At 35.1% G+C, this 16,929-nt stretch overlaps 3 protein-coding genes across 7 annotated transcripts; 1 reads left to right on the top strand and 2 right to left on the bottom strand.

Annotated features, from left to right (window-relative positions):
* Positions 1–319: 319 nt before the first annotated feature.
* On the bottom strand, positions 320–7,792 carry LOC112716790 (putative disease resistance RPP13-like protein 1). Of its 5 annotated transcripts, none has more exons than XM_025768787.3 (5): positions 7,526–7,792; positions 7,389–7,439; positions 1,348–5,128; positions 1,151–1,253; positions 320–926 (listed from the first exon to the last, which is right to left on the bottom strand). In XM_025768787.3, the coding sequence occupies exon 3, from the start codon at positions 5,031–5,033 to the stop codon at positions 1,365–1,367; it is 3,669 nt and encodes a 1,222-aa protein (XP_025624572.1). In that variant the 5' UTR covers positions 5,034–5,128; positions 7,389–7,439; positions 7,526–7,792; the 3' UTR covers positions 320–926; positions 1,151–1,253; positions 1,348–1,364. The 5 variants fall into 5 exon arrangements, with proteins under 5 accessions (XP_025624572.1, XP_025624574.1, XP_025624573.1 ...); XM_025768789.3 differs by having other exon boundaries at positions 1,348–4,983; XM_025768788.3 differs by having other exon boundaries at positions 1,074–1,253; positions 7,526–7,788.
* LOC112716791 (uncharacterized) lies at positions 7,759–9,284 on the top strand. The gene is made up of 5 exons (XM_025768791.3): positions 7,759–8,237; positions 8,319–8,369; positions 8,509–8,600; positions 8,726–8,803; positions 8,931–9,284. Exons 1-5 carry the CDS (start codon positions 8,127–8,129, stop codon positions 9,076–9,078), a joined length of 480 nt encoding a protein of 159 aa, XP_025624576.1. The 5' UTR covers positions 7,759–8,126; the 3' UTR covers positions 9,079–9,284.
* A 2,486-nt stretch (positions 9,285–11,770) lies between these two features.
* Positions 11,771–16,873, bottom strand: LOC112716788 (proteasome subunit alpha type-3). Its single transcript, XM_025768786.3, has 10 exons — positions 16,656–16,873; positions 16,365–16,404; positions 16,187–16,270; positions 15,505–15,578; positions 14,677–14,763; positions 14,507–14,591; positions 14,329–14,375; positions 13,129–13,194; positions 12,433–12,523; positions 11,771–11,994 (listed from the first exon to the last, which is right to left on the bottom strand). Exons 1-10 carry the CDS (start codon positions 16,757–16,759, stop codon positions 11,923–11,925), a joined length of 750 nt encoding a protein of 249 aa, XP_025624571.1. The 5' UTR covers positions 16,760–16,873; the 3' UTR covers positions 11,771–11,922.
* Between the last annotated feature and the right edge of the window lie 56 nt (positions 16,874–16,929).

The raw sequence follows: 16,929 nt of genomic DNA, 5'->3' as shown, positions 1-16,929 counted from the left end.
AATTCAAATTTTAAATTAATTAAATATAATCCTTGTTTTAAATGGTTAGTAAACTTGAAATGCTACCGTTGTTCACGTTATTCACATCTCTCATTATTCACCTAGAGGAAAATTCCAAGCAAGGTAATTCAACAATATTTATAGCATGTGATACATGTATAGAAAACTTTTTAAAATCCCAAAAAACAAAATACATGCATGCAAAAGAATGTACCAACATAAATCTTCCAAGAAGGAAAAATAATGGCAAAGAGATCAGAGTGGCTATTGATGAATTACACCCCAATAATAAGGAGCTGCTGTCAACTAATGGAGAAGGTTAGTGAATGCTAGTGGACAGATGATGGCATTCTTCAAGATTGTCTTCATCATCATCTTAATTTATTCCCTTTTCATTGTTTAACCATTTAAAAATTTTGAATTCCCTATACTTTTCATTTGTGAATTTTTGGCACTCTTATTTCACTACAAATATAACCTTCCAGACCATGAAAAAAGTCTAAATCTTCAAAAGGGTAGGTTCCAGAAAAACAAACAAGGTATTATTTTACAATGCAATGGTTATGTCATATGTGACACACTAACAGAATATGTTGACTTGATTTCTCTTGACAGAAGGACTATAATCAATATGATGATGATCAATATTATGATGCCAAATTGCCAATGAAGGTGGACTTCCGGAATTCTTCTGGTGCTTCCTTGCAAACTGCAACTGCTGGACCCACCGCAGACGTACGAATTTGCTCTTGCCACGTGGTTCTCTATGTCATTGAGTTCCTTACCTTGTGATTGGAACAAAACAGCCATGTCCAAGAACACTTGATGAAGTTCATTGGGGTTCCTCTCTATATCAATCAGTGTGTCATGCGCTCTTGAATCTCTTGGATTGTGTCCATGATTATCCCTGGTTGCTCAGTTGCTTTCTGAAAGAAAGTTTCAACCACCACATACAAATTTTCATATTTTGAGTGATCAAAGTTATTCCAACATATAAAGTATATATTCCTTCCCAGGGAATATGTAAATTTTCATGAAAAAAAAAGGGAAATCGTTAATTCAGCCATCCATACCACTTTTGTCATCAGATTTTTTAACCACTTATATGAAAGCAATCATGGTGAGAATTTCATTGTGTTGCAATTATTACCATTGTCTTGTTTCTCAGAATTCCTCTCCGTTACAATGATTGATTGTCAGTGATGCATCAAAAGCAAAACCGTAACTGCAGAAGTTATCTCTTGTTGGAAAAGCTGTATGAATGATACAAGACATTAATAACAATGAAGAATGAAAAACCAGTGACTGGCAACACAGAGTAATGTTGTGCGAGACACAAACAATTACCTGTTGAAGTTGTTGAATTACCAAATCCATCTTCCACCAACTTGAATGGCGGGGATGTGGCAAATTTTGGGCCAAACCTGCGGGTCCTTCATCTCACACCGTTTACCCAACAAAGGGCTTCCATCGATGATGAGTTGTACTAGAGAGGCAGGCAGCTTTTCTCCGTCAATGTGCTCCAAATTGGAACAACAGTAAATACATAATTGTTGGAGGGAGGTGAGGTGGGCAAGTCCCTTGCATTCCAACATCTTCACACTTCTGATGCCGATCAGTTTGAGAGACTCAAGGGTGGCAGGCAACCAACCTTCCTTTGGAAGAGACTTCACACTCTCATTTTCACCTTCAATACAAAGATGAGTAACCCCATGAAATTGAGATGCTGCACAGCTGAGTAGTTTCTCGCAGTAGCCGATGGTAAGAGATCTCAAGCTACGGTGTGGATCCTCTGTAGCAGACAAATCAATCTCTGGGCAACCAAGTAATCCTAGATCTTCTAGCTGAGGTGATGCCATCCATTGCGTCTTGAGGGATTTCAAACTCCCACAATTCTCTATCTCTAAATAAGGGAGACATGAAAGAGAGCGTGACACCACAAGAGACTCCATCTTTTCACACTTGCTGATTTCAACACGCCCGAGATTTGGAAAGGAATCCAGCGAGAAGGATGTAACTGAATCAAAGCTGTTATGTATCATTAGTTTATGCAATGAGTGGTGTTGGCCTTCCATTTGGAATTCTAATTTTTTGCAATCCAATATCGTCAGCTCTTGTAGTGATGCGGGAATACTACTAACTGGAAACAATACGTGGGATGAACAACCTGAGATGGATAAGGATCTGAGGCAAGTGAGTTTGGTTTGTGTAATGGCCTCAATCACCGACTCCGCTTGATGTTTTCCAGTAATTGATAGAATATCCAGCAAAGGAGCTAGTTCCCCAATTCTCACTTCATTGCTTCCTTCTATGCGTAAAGAGGTAATCGCAGGAGCTCTTGGAACACAACAACTGAGCTGCTCGCAATTCTGAATAGTAAGTGACCGCAAAGATGGTAGTTGATTTGGCAAATCTCCTCTCAACATGGGACAATCCCATATGATAAGCTCCCTAAGTCGAGGAAATGCATTGAACTCCAATGAACACCATTCCTCCCAGCAAGACATTGAATAAAATCTAAGAGTTTCAAGCATTGGAAATGGAGTCTCCAGACAAGATTCATCATTTCGGTAAAACTCAGCCCCCACAATAGCAAGCCTTTCAAACTTTGAAATTTCCAGGTGCTTCAAAGAGGGCAACTGTCCAAGTGAAGGAAGCATACAACAATTCTTGAAATAACCCGGAAAAAAACCACCCAGTGTTATTTGGGTGATGTTGTGGTAAGAACAATGTCCCAACCAATCTGGAAATGTTGTACCCCTGTAACCCCAAATTTGAAGTTGTTTCAAATTACTATGAGGTTGTAACTTTTCAAGTATATCTCTTTCAATTTGTGAATCAACTGTATTCTCAGATTCATCTGGCGACCACTCCAAGAGCAAACATTCAATGCCATCCTTTTCAAACATTCTTGCCTCCAATGCTTCGCTGCTATTGACCACATTTTCCAATCTGTCAATGAAAATTGTTTGGTGTAGATTTGCAAGTGTTCCCAATTCATTAATCTTGTTCCCTTCACGCTTCCCGACAACATACTTGCTTAAAACCTGCAAACTTGTCAATTTGCTCATGCCTTCCGGCATCTCATCCAAACCAGTCCCGCTAATATCAAGGTAACGCAAGTTTGTAAGATCTTTCATGCTAACAGGAAGGGCTTTTAGTTTCCGACATCCAACCAGCTTCAATGTTTGTAAATTGTACAAGTTGCAAAGGGTATCAGGCAATGTCATGATGTAGGTCCAAGACAAATCCAAGTAACGCAAATGAATCAACTCGCCTATTGAATCAGGCAATGACTCAAGAGGAAAGCAATTGAACGACAAAGCCCTCAGGTACTTCAACTTTGACAACAAGATACAAGGTGCATTTTCCATGTTAAAAGGAATCTGTGAATTCAAATTGAGTCCAAGAAATGTCCTTGTGTGTTTTATTTGGTCACAAACTCCCAAAAGTTTTGAGATTGGATAATTGCCTTTGGCATTATGTGACAAACGACGAGTTTTAATATCAAGCTCAACTGCATTCTCAAGCTCTTCAGCTCTGAAATAGAATTCTCCAGCAAATATCATTGCCAAATCATGCACGAGATCATGCATCACAAACTTGTTTTCATGAAAATTATGAGGTTGGAAAAATGATCTCGCAATCAATTCATCAAAATATTCATCACCAACTTCTTCTGGAGTCTTTTTTCCTGCTGGTTGTAAAAAATTCTCTGCCATCCATAACAATATCAATTCATCTTTGCTAAATTCATAGTCTTTGGGATATAAAGAACAATAAACAAAGCACTCCTTTAAATACGAAGGAAGATAGTAATAACTGATTCTTAACGCAGGAACAACCTTTATCTTATCATCGGAGAGTTCCCAGATCTCACTCTTCAATAAATGATTCCAATACTTGATATCAGAATTTCCACGCAATAAGCCTCCAAGGGATTGAGCTGCCAAGGGCAATCCATCACACTTCTTTACAAGATCTCTGCCAACTTTTTTCAAGGTTGGATTCTCCATAGAACCAGTTGAGAGACGTGCATGTTTTGAAAACACTAAACAACAATCTTCCTCAGATAATAAGCTTAGTTCATAAGGTGAAACAGTTTGCACCACAGAAGCCACTCTTTTACTTCTAGTAGTTATGAGAATTTTGCTTCCCTTAACCCCTTTTCGAAAAGGTTTTAGAAGTTTATTCCAATCATCGTAACTTTCACTCCATACATCGTCCAAGACAACAAAGAACTTTTTCCTTGACAACTTTTCTTTTAAACCATGTTGAAGCAAATTCAAATCTGTCAAGTTGCAAAAACTTGAAGTTATTGCCTCGATTATAGTCTTGGTAACCTTGAAAACATCAAACTCTTCTGACACGCAAATCCAAGCTTGAAAATCAAAATTCTCCTTCACTTTGCCATCCTGGTAAACCAATTGGGCCAAAGTAGTCTTTCCTATTCCACCCATGCCAATAATGGGAATCACAGATACATCACTATGACCACCAGTAGCATCCTCACTATCATCATCCAACAAGAGTTTTACTATGGCCTCCTTGTCTTCTTCCCTGCCACATACATCAGATGTTTCAACTAGAGATGTAGTGATCCTCCATGACATGTTCTCCTTAGGAATCTCTCTAAGACCAAGAGTGTCTTTTTGAATCACAAGAGACTCTATCCTATCAATGACTTCCTCCATCTTGTTTGCTACATCCCTATCTTGCAAATTGAGAAGACGGGAGAGGAAGGTACCTGGATCCTTCTGAGTGGCAGCTTTGGTGAAGACTTCATCGAGCAAGTCATCAGCAACATACATGGCATGTTTGAGACTATCAAGCCAGGCCTTGACAGGTCTCTCCTTGATCTGCTTCTGCTCAGCATCGATGAGAAAGGCTTGAACAGCATAAAGATTAGTCTTCAACCTTTCAATCAGCTTCAAAGTAAGTTTCTTCCCTTTGATCCAGTTAACAACTTCAGGGGAGGACATCCTGTCAAAAACAACACTAAGAACGGAAGACAAAACAGCTTCTGCAGCCATGTTTCTGAAGAGAAGTGATCAGATCTGAAGGAACAAATGGTAAGAAGGGGTTGACTTCTGGTTGTAGTAGTTTGTTGTAGTGACTTAACTGTGATCTGTGTTGTGTAGTTAAATGTGTTAGGTGTTGAATATTTTTGTAATAAAATAAAATGACTTCATGCTCTTATTGGTCTTTGAGAGATTGTTCAATTGGCATCCTATATAGTTTTGATGTATTCACTTGTCATATTAATCTTTTGTAAAAAAGATTAATTTGTTTTAAAATAATACTTTTTAATAAAATTTATTTGTCTAATATGTATATTAAATATTTTATTATAAGTATTAGAAAAAACAAAATATCTCACGAAAATAATTTTAAAAGACCTTCTATAATAATAAAAATTTATTAGAATTTCAAGTGTCTTATTTGTAATTTGTAGAGGAACAATTTGAGTATATATTAAAAAGATTAATTGTATAATTTTCTCGTCACGTATTTAACAATTTTTAGTACGTATCTATGATATACAGATACTAACATAGATATGGAACACAACATATATATAAAGTATAAAATATTTTTTAAATAAATTATAATGATATTTTGATATTTTATAATATTAAAATATAAATTTTTAATTATTTTTAATGTCTTCTTTTAATTATATAAAATATTTAAAATATTTTTTATTTTAATGAATAATAATATATATTATTTCTAAACTCATTTCAATAATACATGTTAAGAATAAAATTGGACATACTGATATACATGACGGTATTTAAGTGTGTCCAAGTGTGTTCCAAGTATTTCCAAAGAAGAATTTCAGAGAAATGCTAAGGACATCGAAATTTATTGTTTTTGGCTATCAACTTAGTGTTTAAAAGTATGAGATCAAATATATTGTATAATTTTTTCATCACGTATTTTAACAATTTTTAGTACATATCTATGATGTACTAAAAATTATACAATGATATAAAGTATTTTTAAAATAATATATATATATATATATATATATATAATATGAAATATTTTAAAATAAAGTATAATAATATTTTAATATTTTATTGATATTAAAATATAAAATATTTTTTTTAACTATTTTTAATGTTTTCTTTTAATTATATAAAGTATTTAAAATATTTTTTAATAAATAATAATATATTTTATTTCCAAACTCATTTTAAAAATACATGTTAAGAATAAAATTGGATACATAGACACACGTGATGATATTTAGGTGTATCCAAGTGTGTTTCAAGTATTTCTTGAGAAGAATTTCAGAGAAATGCTAGGGGCATCGAATTTATTGTTTTTTGTCATCAACTCAATATTTAAAAATAGGAGATAAAATATGTTGTTGTATTACGAGATTAAAAGAATTAGATACAGTTGGACATCGGACAAGTATTAAAATGTGTCTCGGACACGACAACTAAACAAAGTGTACGATAATTGATGGTAGCAAAGTGTACTGTGTACAATGGACTAAATCTTTGACCCTCTGCAACCCATTTTCTCCCTTCCTTCGAATTCATTTTGTTAACTAAGCTTTGCACACCAAATGTTTGATGGTTTGCTTGCTATTTTTCAGTTAGTGTCTGTGTAAACTAAGTGAGTGGGTAGTGGTGTCCTATCTGCAAGATTGATTGTTTTGTTATTTTTACTTCCAAAACAATTGGGAAATTGTTCTTGCATTCTCACTTACTGGGATATTCAAACATTCTTCCTTACACCCGATATATTTCGTTGTGTCTTTACTTCGTTAAAATTAACATATAAAAATAACAATTAATACTTTCTTTTTGGATTTCTATACTGTGGAAGATTTGAAAGCAGTTCATGAAATTGATTGCAAGCTTTTAAGGTTATAAAATTCCAAAATTCCGCGCTTCAGTTTGGAACCGGTAAGTTACTTCTTCAAATTTTGTCTTGAATTCATGGAGTTGAAAAAATCTTGTACAACTATAGTGATAGTTAATAATAAGCTTTGCCCTCTCTATGGTTCTTGTTTTTGAAGTGTTCCAAGTTCCAACTAAAATGTGATATGTATGAGCAATGGCATTAATTATATAAGTTTTAATGTAATTGGTTTGTTGGTTTCAGATTCAACTGCACTTCCAAAAGAATTGGTTGTGCAGTCCTTGTTTTTAAGTTTCTATTTAGGTATATCCTTTTCTTTCTGTGTGCCTTATTGTTCCTATTTATATTAGGCTCTTTCTCTATTACCGATGATAATTTTCACTCTAAATGCACCTGGATGTGAAGCCATCCACATCACTGGTTCCTCTGTATTTCTAAGGTGGAAAAGAATAATAATAAATAAATGCATGAAACAAAAAGAAAGAAAGAAAGAGTGAAGGCGAAACCTGCTTGCCAAGCTGAATCATGTTATCAGCGAGTCTGCGAACCTCTTTAGCCTGTAAACAGAGAGAAGAGAGTGTTTATACGAAAATGAAATGAAATTGAAAGTGAAATTGAAATTGAAATGGGGAGAGAGAGGGACCTTGGCAACAGTGGTTTCGATGCATGGTGCTTGATGAGCTGGGAGACCATGGTTCTGAGCATGGACATTCGGTGACCGGTGGGTCGATCTAGTCTCCGGAACTTAGTCATATTCGCACCACCGTTACTTCTGTTCTCAGATTGGGAATCACGGAGTAAAAGACAGAGGGGCACGGTTCTGATCTCGTTTTGGGCTTCAATTCAATGTTACTTCTACTCTGTGAGTCTGAGATTGGAGCTTGCACTTTTGAAATCACGGTTCAGGTTTAGTTCACATGTTAGTAAAATTGTTTTATATTAAGAATTTTTTAATATATTTGTTATATATTTGTGTCTCACATGCTAAGTTAAAAAATTTAAATATTTTATTTAGTAAATATATAACAAATATATTAAAAATTTCTTATTACTAAGAATTTTACTAACAAGTGAGCTAAAAGCCTAAAACCCTGAACCCTGATTTCAAAAGTGAAAGCTCTAATCTCTGACTCTTAGGCCCAAATCGAGATCAGAACCGCGCTCCTCTGTCTTTTACTCCGTCATTCCCAATCTGAGAGTAGAAGTAACGGTGGTGCTCTTCGTTTCCGTTTCCGTTTGCGAATATGACTAAGTTCCGGAAACTAGGTCGACCCACGGGTCACCGAATGTCCATGCTCAGAACCATGGTCTCCCAGCTCATCAAGCACGAGCGCATCGAAACCACTGTTGCCAAGGTCCCTCTTTCTTCCCATTTCAATTTCAATTTCAATTTTAATTTCATTTTCGTATAAACACTTTCTTCTCTCTGTTTCCAGGCTAAAGAGGTTCGCAGACTCGCTGATAACATGGTTCAGCTTGGCAAGGAGGTTTCGCCATCACTCTTTCTTTCTTTCTTTTTATTTCATGCATTTATTTATTATTATTGTTTTATTTAGTTAGATTAGTAGTAGAATGTTCTAGAGTCCTTTTGTTTGAGGAATTTATCGTCTTAGATTGTGTATCTAGGGTTCTCTGTGTGCTGCAAGGCGCGCTGGTGCTTTTGTGAGAGGAGATGATGTCCTTCACAAACTCTTTACTGAACTCTCTTATCGTTACAAGTTTGTATTCACATTCATTCAAAACCCTAAAAAAGTTTTTGTTGTTTCAGTTGGTTGTAATTGTAGGTTGTGTAACACTGAAAACTGAATGGACACTGTTTTTTTTTTTTTTGTGTGTGATGCAGGGATAGAGAAGGTGGATACACCAGAGTTCTAAGGACTCGAATTCGAGTTGGTGATGCTGCACCGCTGGCCTATATTGAGTATGATCAAATATAATTTGCTTGTTTGAACTCAAATTCTGTCTTGTATGCTGATTTTTTTCTATTTTGGTTCAAATAAGCTGAAATAAACGTAGTTGTTCTGATTATTTTGTCTTGTCTGTAACAGGTTTGTTGACCGAGAAAATGAGCTTAGACAGTCGAAGCCGCCAACACCGCAACCACCACAGAGAGCCGCAATTGACCCCTGGACCAGATCTCGTCTCACTAGGCAGTTTGCACCTCCTAAAGAGGAAAAACCAGACTCTGGATTATGATCCTATTCAAATGAATGTAATACAAGTACTTCTATTTTTTAATTTATGATCTGAATTTTTGTTGCTTTTGTTTTGCCTGCTCCCGACAACAATTTCCAAATCAGGCTCTTCCCGTGTCCCTTAAGCTAGAAGTTTTTCCTCAATGTGTAATAATGGGATTGAAATCGTAGCCGAGGTAATGAAAATATCATTTTTTTTTTTTATAACTTCTATCTCATTGCAACATTTGTGTCCTATGTTTGCCTTATTTATTTAGGTGTATTTTTTGTCTCGAGTTCATGCAAGCTCTTGTTAAACCTGAGAGATGTAATTCCTGTTACATAACCCTAGTTCACCGTAAAGAAGGGCTGGCCATCTTGACATAAATGAATGAAATAGACCATTGGAGTAGTATAATTAATAGCGGATAGTGGTTCATAGTGGTGAATAAAAAATTGGCTCTGGAGAGATAGTTGAATTCACTACGGCATATAGCAGAATGCATAGCAGCCCATTATATAAGCTGATTTTTATATGAATGATATTTAAGTATATATTCTATTATATAGAAAGGAAAAAATAAGGAAGAACAAAGGAATGAGAAGTATAATATACACAGAAATAGTAGAAAGGCTAATGCACTGTGTAACTGCTTGTTTCAGGAAAACATCAGCAGTGTTGCTGAAATATTGTAGTCAAACTGCTGTCTAATTTTGATAGAGATATGCTGGTTGCTGTTTTTGTTTAATTTGTTGATGGTTGCTTTTCTTTCCATATTATATAATTGGCTTCCAAATGCATGATTTGGTGGTTGCCATTGTCTCTTCTTAGCTACTATATTGGTCGGACTAATAATTCTATGGATAGATGAGGTGGTTTGAGAATTTATATGGTTTTAGTGTGTGGGTTATATATATAGCCTATTCTTCAAGTTGAGGTGATGTTAATGTGTTATAAATTTAGTTGAGATGGTCACACGCCCGTGCACACACACAGTGTGCATCAAATTTTGCTGAAACCTGATATTCATTGAAGCAGATATTTCATTGGTCTCTGTTGACGAAGTTCCTTATTCGTATAATCACAATGTAATGAAATTTAGATAGTGGGAAAAACAAAAACCCTTTAGCCAAGAAATTTAGCAATTTAGCTTGGAGGTGGCATATTCTGATCATATGTAAGTATTTCACCTAATATGTGCCAGTTGGCAGTTGCTTATGATTAGATGCAGGGTATGCCTTGCAATGTAAGGTTATTTAACTTAGCATTCTTGACTCTTGCAACTTTAGTCAGAATCGGGGCGCATTTGTTTCTGATATGCAATGAAGTATATCCTATATATATTGTTGATAAAGGGGAAAAAAAAAGGACCACCTATGGTTTGTTTCCCGATGCTTGCTACCGTGTTTTAATTGTATTAAGTATGACCATAAATCAATAAAAAACGCAAGTAAACTGTTAATTTATAAATTGATTAAACTTATTCAAATGTTAATTAAAATATTACTTTCTGATTGTGTTATTCAAAGTTTCTCATGTTAATTAAATTGGTAAGTAGTAGAGTGTTATTTTGGATATCATTGTTATATTTTTAGCAAAAACATCTTTCTCTACCAACAAGGAAGGGCCTTAACAATCAAACAACACATCACTTGGAATAGAAAAAAATAGATAAATCCTAAAATTTGACCTTATTCTCATACATGAAATTTAGTAAGTTTTAATCTCAAGTTTATTACCCTCAAATGTAATTTCAGCAACACTACACCGTTTTCTTTTCCCCTTTTTCTGCGACAAACATTACATGGCACTTGGTCTGGCCATCAAAGACAGGACTAATTACATCAGCAAATGTATTTGTTAATCTCACCTATCTATAATATTATGATCCACAAGTAAATTAGTTAGTTAGATAGTCACCAAAAAAATTAGTTAGTTAGATAACTAATCGCTTAGAAGTTAGTTGCTGATATAAGCAGTAGTTATTTTCAGTTTCCAGTTATTTGCCAACCTTGCTTCCTTTCTACTCCAGACAGCATATATATGTATCCACTATGAGTTGTGATTAATCAACGAAGTCATTTTTCACTTGCAAATCCCACTCTCAATATGGTATCAGACGACATTTTCGATTACGCTCTAGCTCCCTTCATTCTATCACGAATGACATTTCCTAGGAAAAATTCAACCTCGTTTTTCTTTTCTACAACTCTTTCGATCCCTCTTCGATTCAACCTTTTATCCTTTGAATCGTTTCTTTCTCATATACCTTTTTCTTTTCCCTTTCTCATCATTTCTTGAATCATTGCTCCTGAGGAATCATGTCCACCGCTTCAGACAATACAGATTCTTCAGAACCTTCACCTACTCAAATGCAATCTGCACACACACCGATTCCTTATAAGCATCCAGGGTTGGTGCTCATCTCACAGCTGCACTAAGAAGACAATTACGCTTGATGGTGCCGTTCAATGTGTCTTGCGCTTAGTGGAAAGCGCGAACTTGGATTCAATCCACCCTAAGCAGACCAGTGTGTTGCAATGGAAAACACGTTCTCAATCCCACCCTAGAACTGTGTCAAGAAGAGAAATGCATTCCAACATATATAAAAGAGAAACCTGATGGTAAGTTGAGTAAACATGGGCGAGGAAGACACAATACAAACAACAAATCAACAACCGAAGGCCACAATCTAAAGCACTTCTTCAGAAGATTTATCCCTGGGAACTGGTCGTTTAATAATCAAGGCATCAAGCATACAAAATCCAACGGTTGAAGGCATTACATTTCCTTTAAAAGTTCCAACTGCTCAAATAGTAAGTTACCGAAATACATCTGTCGAACTAAATAAATATTTTAATCGGACTAATCAGCATCCATTTCTTCAAGAGCAGCTTTGGCTGCTGCCTTAGCTTCTTCTAGAAGCTCATCGGGGACCTGCACATGATCAATTCAGAGGGATGTAAGCTAACAAAATAAACAAAAGGAAAATGCTATGGTAGAGAACAGCCAATCACTAATCAGTTGAAAAATAATAATTAAAGCACCCAGCCGGGTAAAAGCAACCCCGTTGGTAGATAAGTGTATCCACCTATAAATCTTTCAACAGGTTTACATAAGAGCATATCATTAGTTAGATCACGGTAAATATGGATGGTGATGCAAGTGTTTGAAAGAAAGACATCAAATTCAACCCCTCAACAGTAGAAAAAGAGAAAATGGACAAAAGTACACGCAGAAAGAGTATGGAGGGGACAAAAAGTACATCCCAAGGATTAGAACTTTGAGAAGAAAATGGCAGACAGGAGATCAAAATAATCAAACCCAAAAATTACAGCAAGTTACAAAGTATACATACATACTGCTGAACCTTACCTTTTGATGTTGGCGATTTGATTCATCACACACCCAACTCATTTCAAGTTCAAAGTCTTTATCCTTTGCCTCATCATGAACTCCATAAATACTGTTTGGCGAAGAGAAATAACAAAGATGGTTGTAAATAACAATCCATATCAAGACATTGACTTGGAGAAAGAATAGTATGTCTAGAATAAACATCCTTCACTCATTATGGAGTAGAATACTGACTACTAAAACAATTCGTAGCAAAAAGGGGAAGTTTTACCATATGCAATCTCTATAGCTCAATACATGTAAAAGATTAAGTTCCCCGTAGTAGCAGTTTCGAAAATATTCAATTTTACTCCTTTCAACTGAGGGTTGAAAAATTCTTCATGATTCTAAAAGATGCAAGGGGTTTTCCGAACTTTTAAAAAATGACTTTCAGAGTTGTAGCTTTTGTTCATTAAAAAAACAGCAATTACATGATAAATCACTGATTTGATCAGATTTCTTTATTGGGAAAATACAATTTATCCATACTAAGTTTGGTTCTATTGCACTTTGGTTCCAACACAATGAAGAAAGAAAATTATTGTCAATGCTTGACAAAAGCTGAAGTACTAAAATGCTCACATCAATGAACACATCAGAGACAGAAGGCAATTCATCTAAATAAAAAACTAAGCACAAATTATACATACTATATTTAATAATCACGGTACTTACATCTTGGCTACTTCAATAACCCCTTGACGGCAAGTCATATCAGTAAGCTTTAGCTTCTCAATCTCTCTGCCAATAATTAACAAGATAATTTAATATCTTACAGAATATAAGTTGTCTATCTCATGAACAATTTGAATCAGATCAAGAAAGAAAACAAGGTGAGATCTTCGAAGGTTATAACATGAACCAAATATAGCCAAGGCTGAAAAAAACAATTACAACCCATCATAAAAAATAAAAGAAATTGCAAGAATAGCAAAATTCAAATGCTCTATTCAATATCTAAACTTCCTTATTTACTTAGATATAATATATTTTACACCTTATATACACAGAGAAACAGAGATTACATTGCAGCGTGTACACAAAATAATCGTCGACCACATATACACACAAACCAAATTCAAACATCTACATTTTATACCCTCCCCAGACACCAAGACTGCACAATGACAGAATCCTCATACACTGATCAAGCCTTCCTGGCTGATAGCAAAAAAAAATAAGAAACACCCACCATATTCCAAAAGGCTGATTCAAGTTAAGCCCAAAGGCCAAATTGAATTTAAACTACAAAGGCAAAAAACACAGATGCTGTTCATACTTCCATTACCACTTGAACACGCTGTAATGAATCTTTTTAATACAACCTAATTAAAATTTAAATTTGATCACAAATCTTCTATTTTCAGTATTCGGGATTTGGGATGAAGATGCCAGAAGGGAATCCTTCAAACAACAGTTGACGAGATTTTGCATGGGGAACAATGTTCAAAACCATAAGGGAGTAAAATTCTAATTCACATTAGTATTTTCTTGGATTTATGTTTATTCAACTCAAACAGTACACACCAAAGTACAAAGAGAGGACGGAAAAAATTGCAGCATATGACAAATTTTACACTTATAATAAAAATAAAAGGGACAGTTTACCCTCCCACTTGATTACCTTCAGCAAATTACTTCAAACTTCACAAAGCAAGATTCTATATAATAGCAACTCAACGTAGTAGTTATTAAACAGCACAAATGTTTTCTATATCATTTACCCTTCAACCAAACATACCCTAAAAGCCAAGAGAAAGCCAACAATGGAAATTGAAAGGAGGATAACCTCCCTACCAAAAACAATTAAAAGGAAAATTTAATTTTAGATTTATTATTGAATATAATAATTATGATTAACATTAATTCCCTTACGTTTTTGCAGCCTGCCTGCCTTTCCCAATTGCAGCACCAAAATATCTCTAGAACATAGCAACAAGAACAAATTAGTAGAAAAGCTGTATGTGGAACTGCAAAGAAAAGGAACCTCAATAGTTCAGGTATTGCTAAATATAATTTCAGAAGTTGTCAACAAAACAAAAGGTTCACTAACATAGGAAACACCAGAAGGTTCAACCATGTACAATTGTGGTCCATCTCTGTCATAACCTCCTAGTATGACGCCACATCCAAAAGGTCTGTGAAATCGCCAACAATGTTATTGATGTAAAAAATACGAAAAAGTACAGCTTAAAATAGTAATGCGAATCAGTTTCACTAAACCTGAGCCACCAGTACAGTGTGCAAAGGTGCACATAACTAGCCACGCGTTCAGCAAGTTCCTTAACAGGAATAGGTTCTCCATACACACTGCAAAGAAAAATAAGCTAGAAATGAATATTATGTAACGGAAAGATATTGATCTTTAACTGGGCACTATACACATAAGGAAATGGGTAAAAACACAATATTAGCATGCACATCAAACCTAGTCCATTCAACACTACTACACTAATTCTCTTATCCCGTTGTGATTCAATCATGACATTCAATCTAAAGCATGAAAATGCACAAGTACTGAAAACCCAAGCATGATATGGTTCATTTCAATCCAGAGCCACCAACAGCAATGTGTTAGATCATAGATGTTTGAAATGGCGAATGTTTTAAGGAATAAACCAATAATTTTAATGGTCCACTAAAAGTTTCTTTCTGAATGAGGATTTTAGCTTTTGATTATATTCTATCACTATAAGCCTGAGAAATAAGAACAATAAAGTAAACTAAATTATCACTGTGTTATTTGGACAGCAGTTTAAATACCTACCGATCAGTTTCAGGGAATCCTACATTGTCACATTGACAACAAGTCAAGCAAAATATAGCAGAATAAAAAGATTAATGATAATTGGTTGAAATCAAAATCAAAACAAGGCTTAGTCACTTTCCGGTGATTTAAATTTCCAATTAGTTCATTTGTGTTCAATAGCAATAACACATCCAATCCAATCTTAGTCAATATAGACAATACACTTAAGCAAATGCATCAGAAAAAATGAATAAAAGGGCAGGGTGGACTTTGTTGCGATATTTCAGGATAATCTAATAAACCTGTCATAGTTAGTTGCTTCAGACTTGGTCCTCGCAACAATTTGCCTACCGTCAGCTGCTAACCCTGCCACAGCCTAAAATTGGAAGAAGATTCATGCAGACATAAGAAAAGGTTCAAAAACATCAACGCAACAGTAATGAAGCGACTGATATTATCCCCATAAAACAGTAACAATGAAAACAAAACGCATGAAGGTATCCCTATCAACACAACAATATTTTCCCCATAAAACAATAATAATAAAAATAAATCACATGAAGGTGTCCCTATCAACACAACATTATAACTTAGTTCTATGATCTCCACAACTTTCTAATACTTCCAATTAATTGAACATAAAAGGCATCCCTATATGGCCAAAACAAAAAGGCATCCCTATATGGTCGTTTCAAACATTTTTCATACAGACATTACCCATACTTCTTTCACTTCTCACACTCAATTCACATGTTCTCCTTCAATAACTTCTTAAATCCTATATGCTCCACTGCACTAATCACAACACTACAATACGAGCTACCCAGCAAGTCAGCAATTTCTACTTTTTGTAAACCATTTATTGTCATTAGATTTCTTTTATTGAAGAAAAGGAGGGGCGGGGGGAGTAGCAACAAAACAATAGTAACATACTAGCAAGCTGTGCAAAATAGTATAAAATTGGAATTATAAATAACTTAGTACCATGCCAGAGTGGCGATGAACCGAGTGTATTCTCCGATTAGAACCCGGTAACATCATTTTCGAAGCAATAAGTTTCTCCACGCCCTAAAACCAAAACCAAGTTTTTTTTAATTATTTTATATTTGTTAGGGAAGACAGAAACAAAAAGGAGTAGAAATATTAAATCAGAATAACCTACCAACACAATGCCATCCTTGCATTTGATCCCTATAACAGTCCTGCAACAACAATGTTGCACTTGAAAGCTCGCATTACACACAAAAAGTTATTCAAAACCAAAAGTAGAAGTAAAAAATCTACCATCATTCAATTACTCCAGAAACAAAAAAAAAAAAAAGCTAAAACCCACTACTAAACAGAGTAAGAAAAGCAAGCTAACCAACGAACAATTGTTTACTAATCCCCTTTTCCCCAAAACCCTGACCTAAAATCGATGATTTCAGTGACCCATTATTCGAGAAGGGTTTACCCGCTATTGTCGACGGCCTTGGCGGCGTACTCGATCTGGAAAACGCGGCCATCAGGTGAGAAAGTAGTGACCGATAGATCGTAACCTGTTCCGATGCTGCTCATCGCTTACTTGATTTTGATCTTCTTCTTCGAAATTCGCTTTTTCAGATGTTTTCTTTGCTTCTCGGGCTTGTCTTGCGCGCAAAGCAAAATTGTGTTTTAGACTTAATATTTCACAGAAAATTACATTTAAAACTTTTTTATTAAGTTCAATTAAATTAATTTAAAATAAC

The sequence above is a fragment of the Arachis hypogaea genome, chromosome 10, assembly GCF_003086295.3.
Source record: "Arachis hypogaea cultivar Tifrunner chromosome 10, arahy.Tifrunner.gnm2.J5K5, whole genome shotgun sequence".
In the NCBI taxonomy this organism is placed as follows: Eukaryota; Viridiplantae; Streptophyta; class Magnoliopsida; order Fabales; family Fabaceae; genus Arachis; species Arachis hypogaea.
This window is presented reverse-complemented; position numbering and strand designations above follow the sequence as displayed.

What these genes read in the sequence shown, in the direction of transcription:
- LOC112716790 (XM_025768787.3), bottom strand. Translation starts at nt 5,033, where the DNA reads ATGGCTGCAGAAGCTGTTTTGTCTTCCGTTCTTAGTGTTGTTTTTGAC.
- LOC112716791 (XM_025768791.3), top strand. Translation starts at nt 8,127, where the DNA reads ATGACTAAGTTCCGGAAACTAGGTCGACCCACGGGTCACCGAATGTCC. An exon ending in TCGAAACCACTGTTGCCAAG is followed by an intron (nt 8,238 to 8,318) that starts GTCCCTCTTTCT and finishes CTCTGTTTCCAG; the next exon opens with GCTAAAGAGGTTCGCAGACT. An exon ending in GAACTCTCTTATCGTTACAA is followed by an intron (nt 8,601 to 8,725) that starts GTTTGTATTCAC and finishes TGTGTGATGCAG; the next exon opens with GGATAGAGAAGGTGGATACA.
- LOC112716788 (XM_025768786.3), bottom strand. Translation starts at nt 16,759, where the DNA reads ATGAGCAGCATCGGAACAGGTTACGATCTATCGGTCACTACTTTCTCA. An exon ending in AAGGCCGTCGACAATAGCGG is followed by an intron (nt 16,405 to 16,655) that starts GTAAACCCTTCT and finishes TTGTTGTTGCAG; the next exon opens with GACTGTTATAGGGATCAAAT. An exon ending in GGCAGGCAGGCTGCAAAAAC is followed by an intron (nt 13,195 to 14,328) that starts GTAAGGGAATTA and finishes AATTATTGGCAG; the next exon opens with AGAGATTGAGAAGCTAAAGC.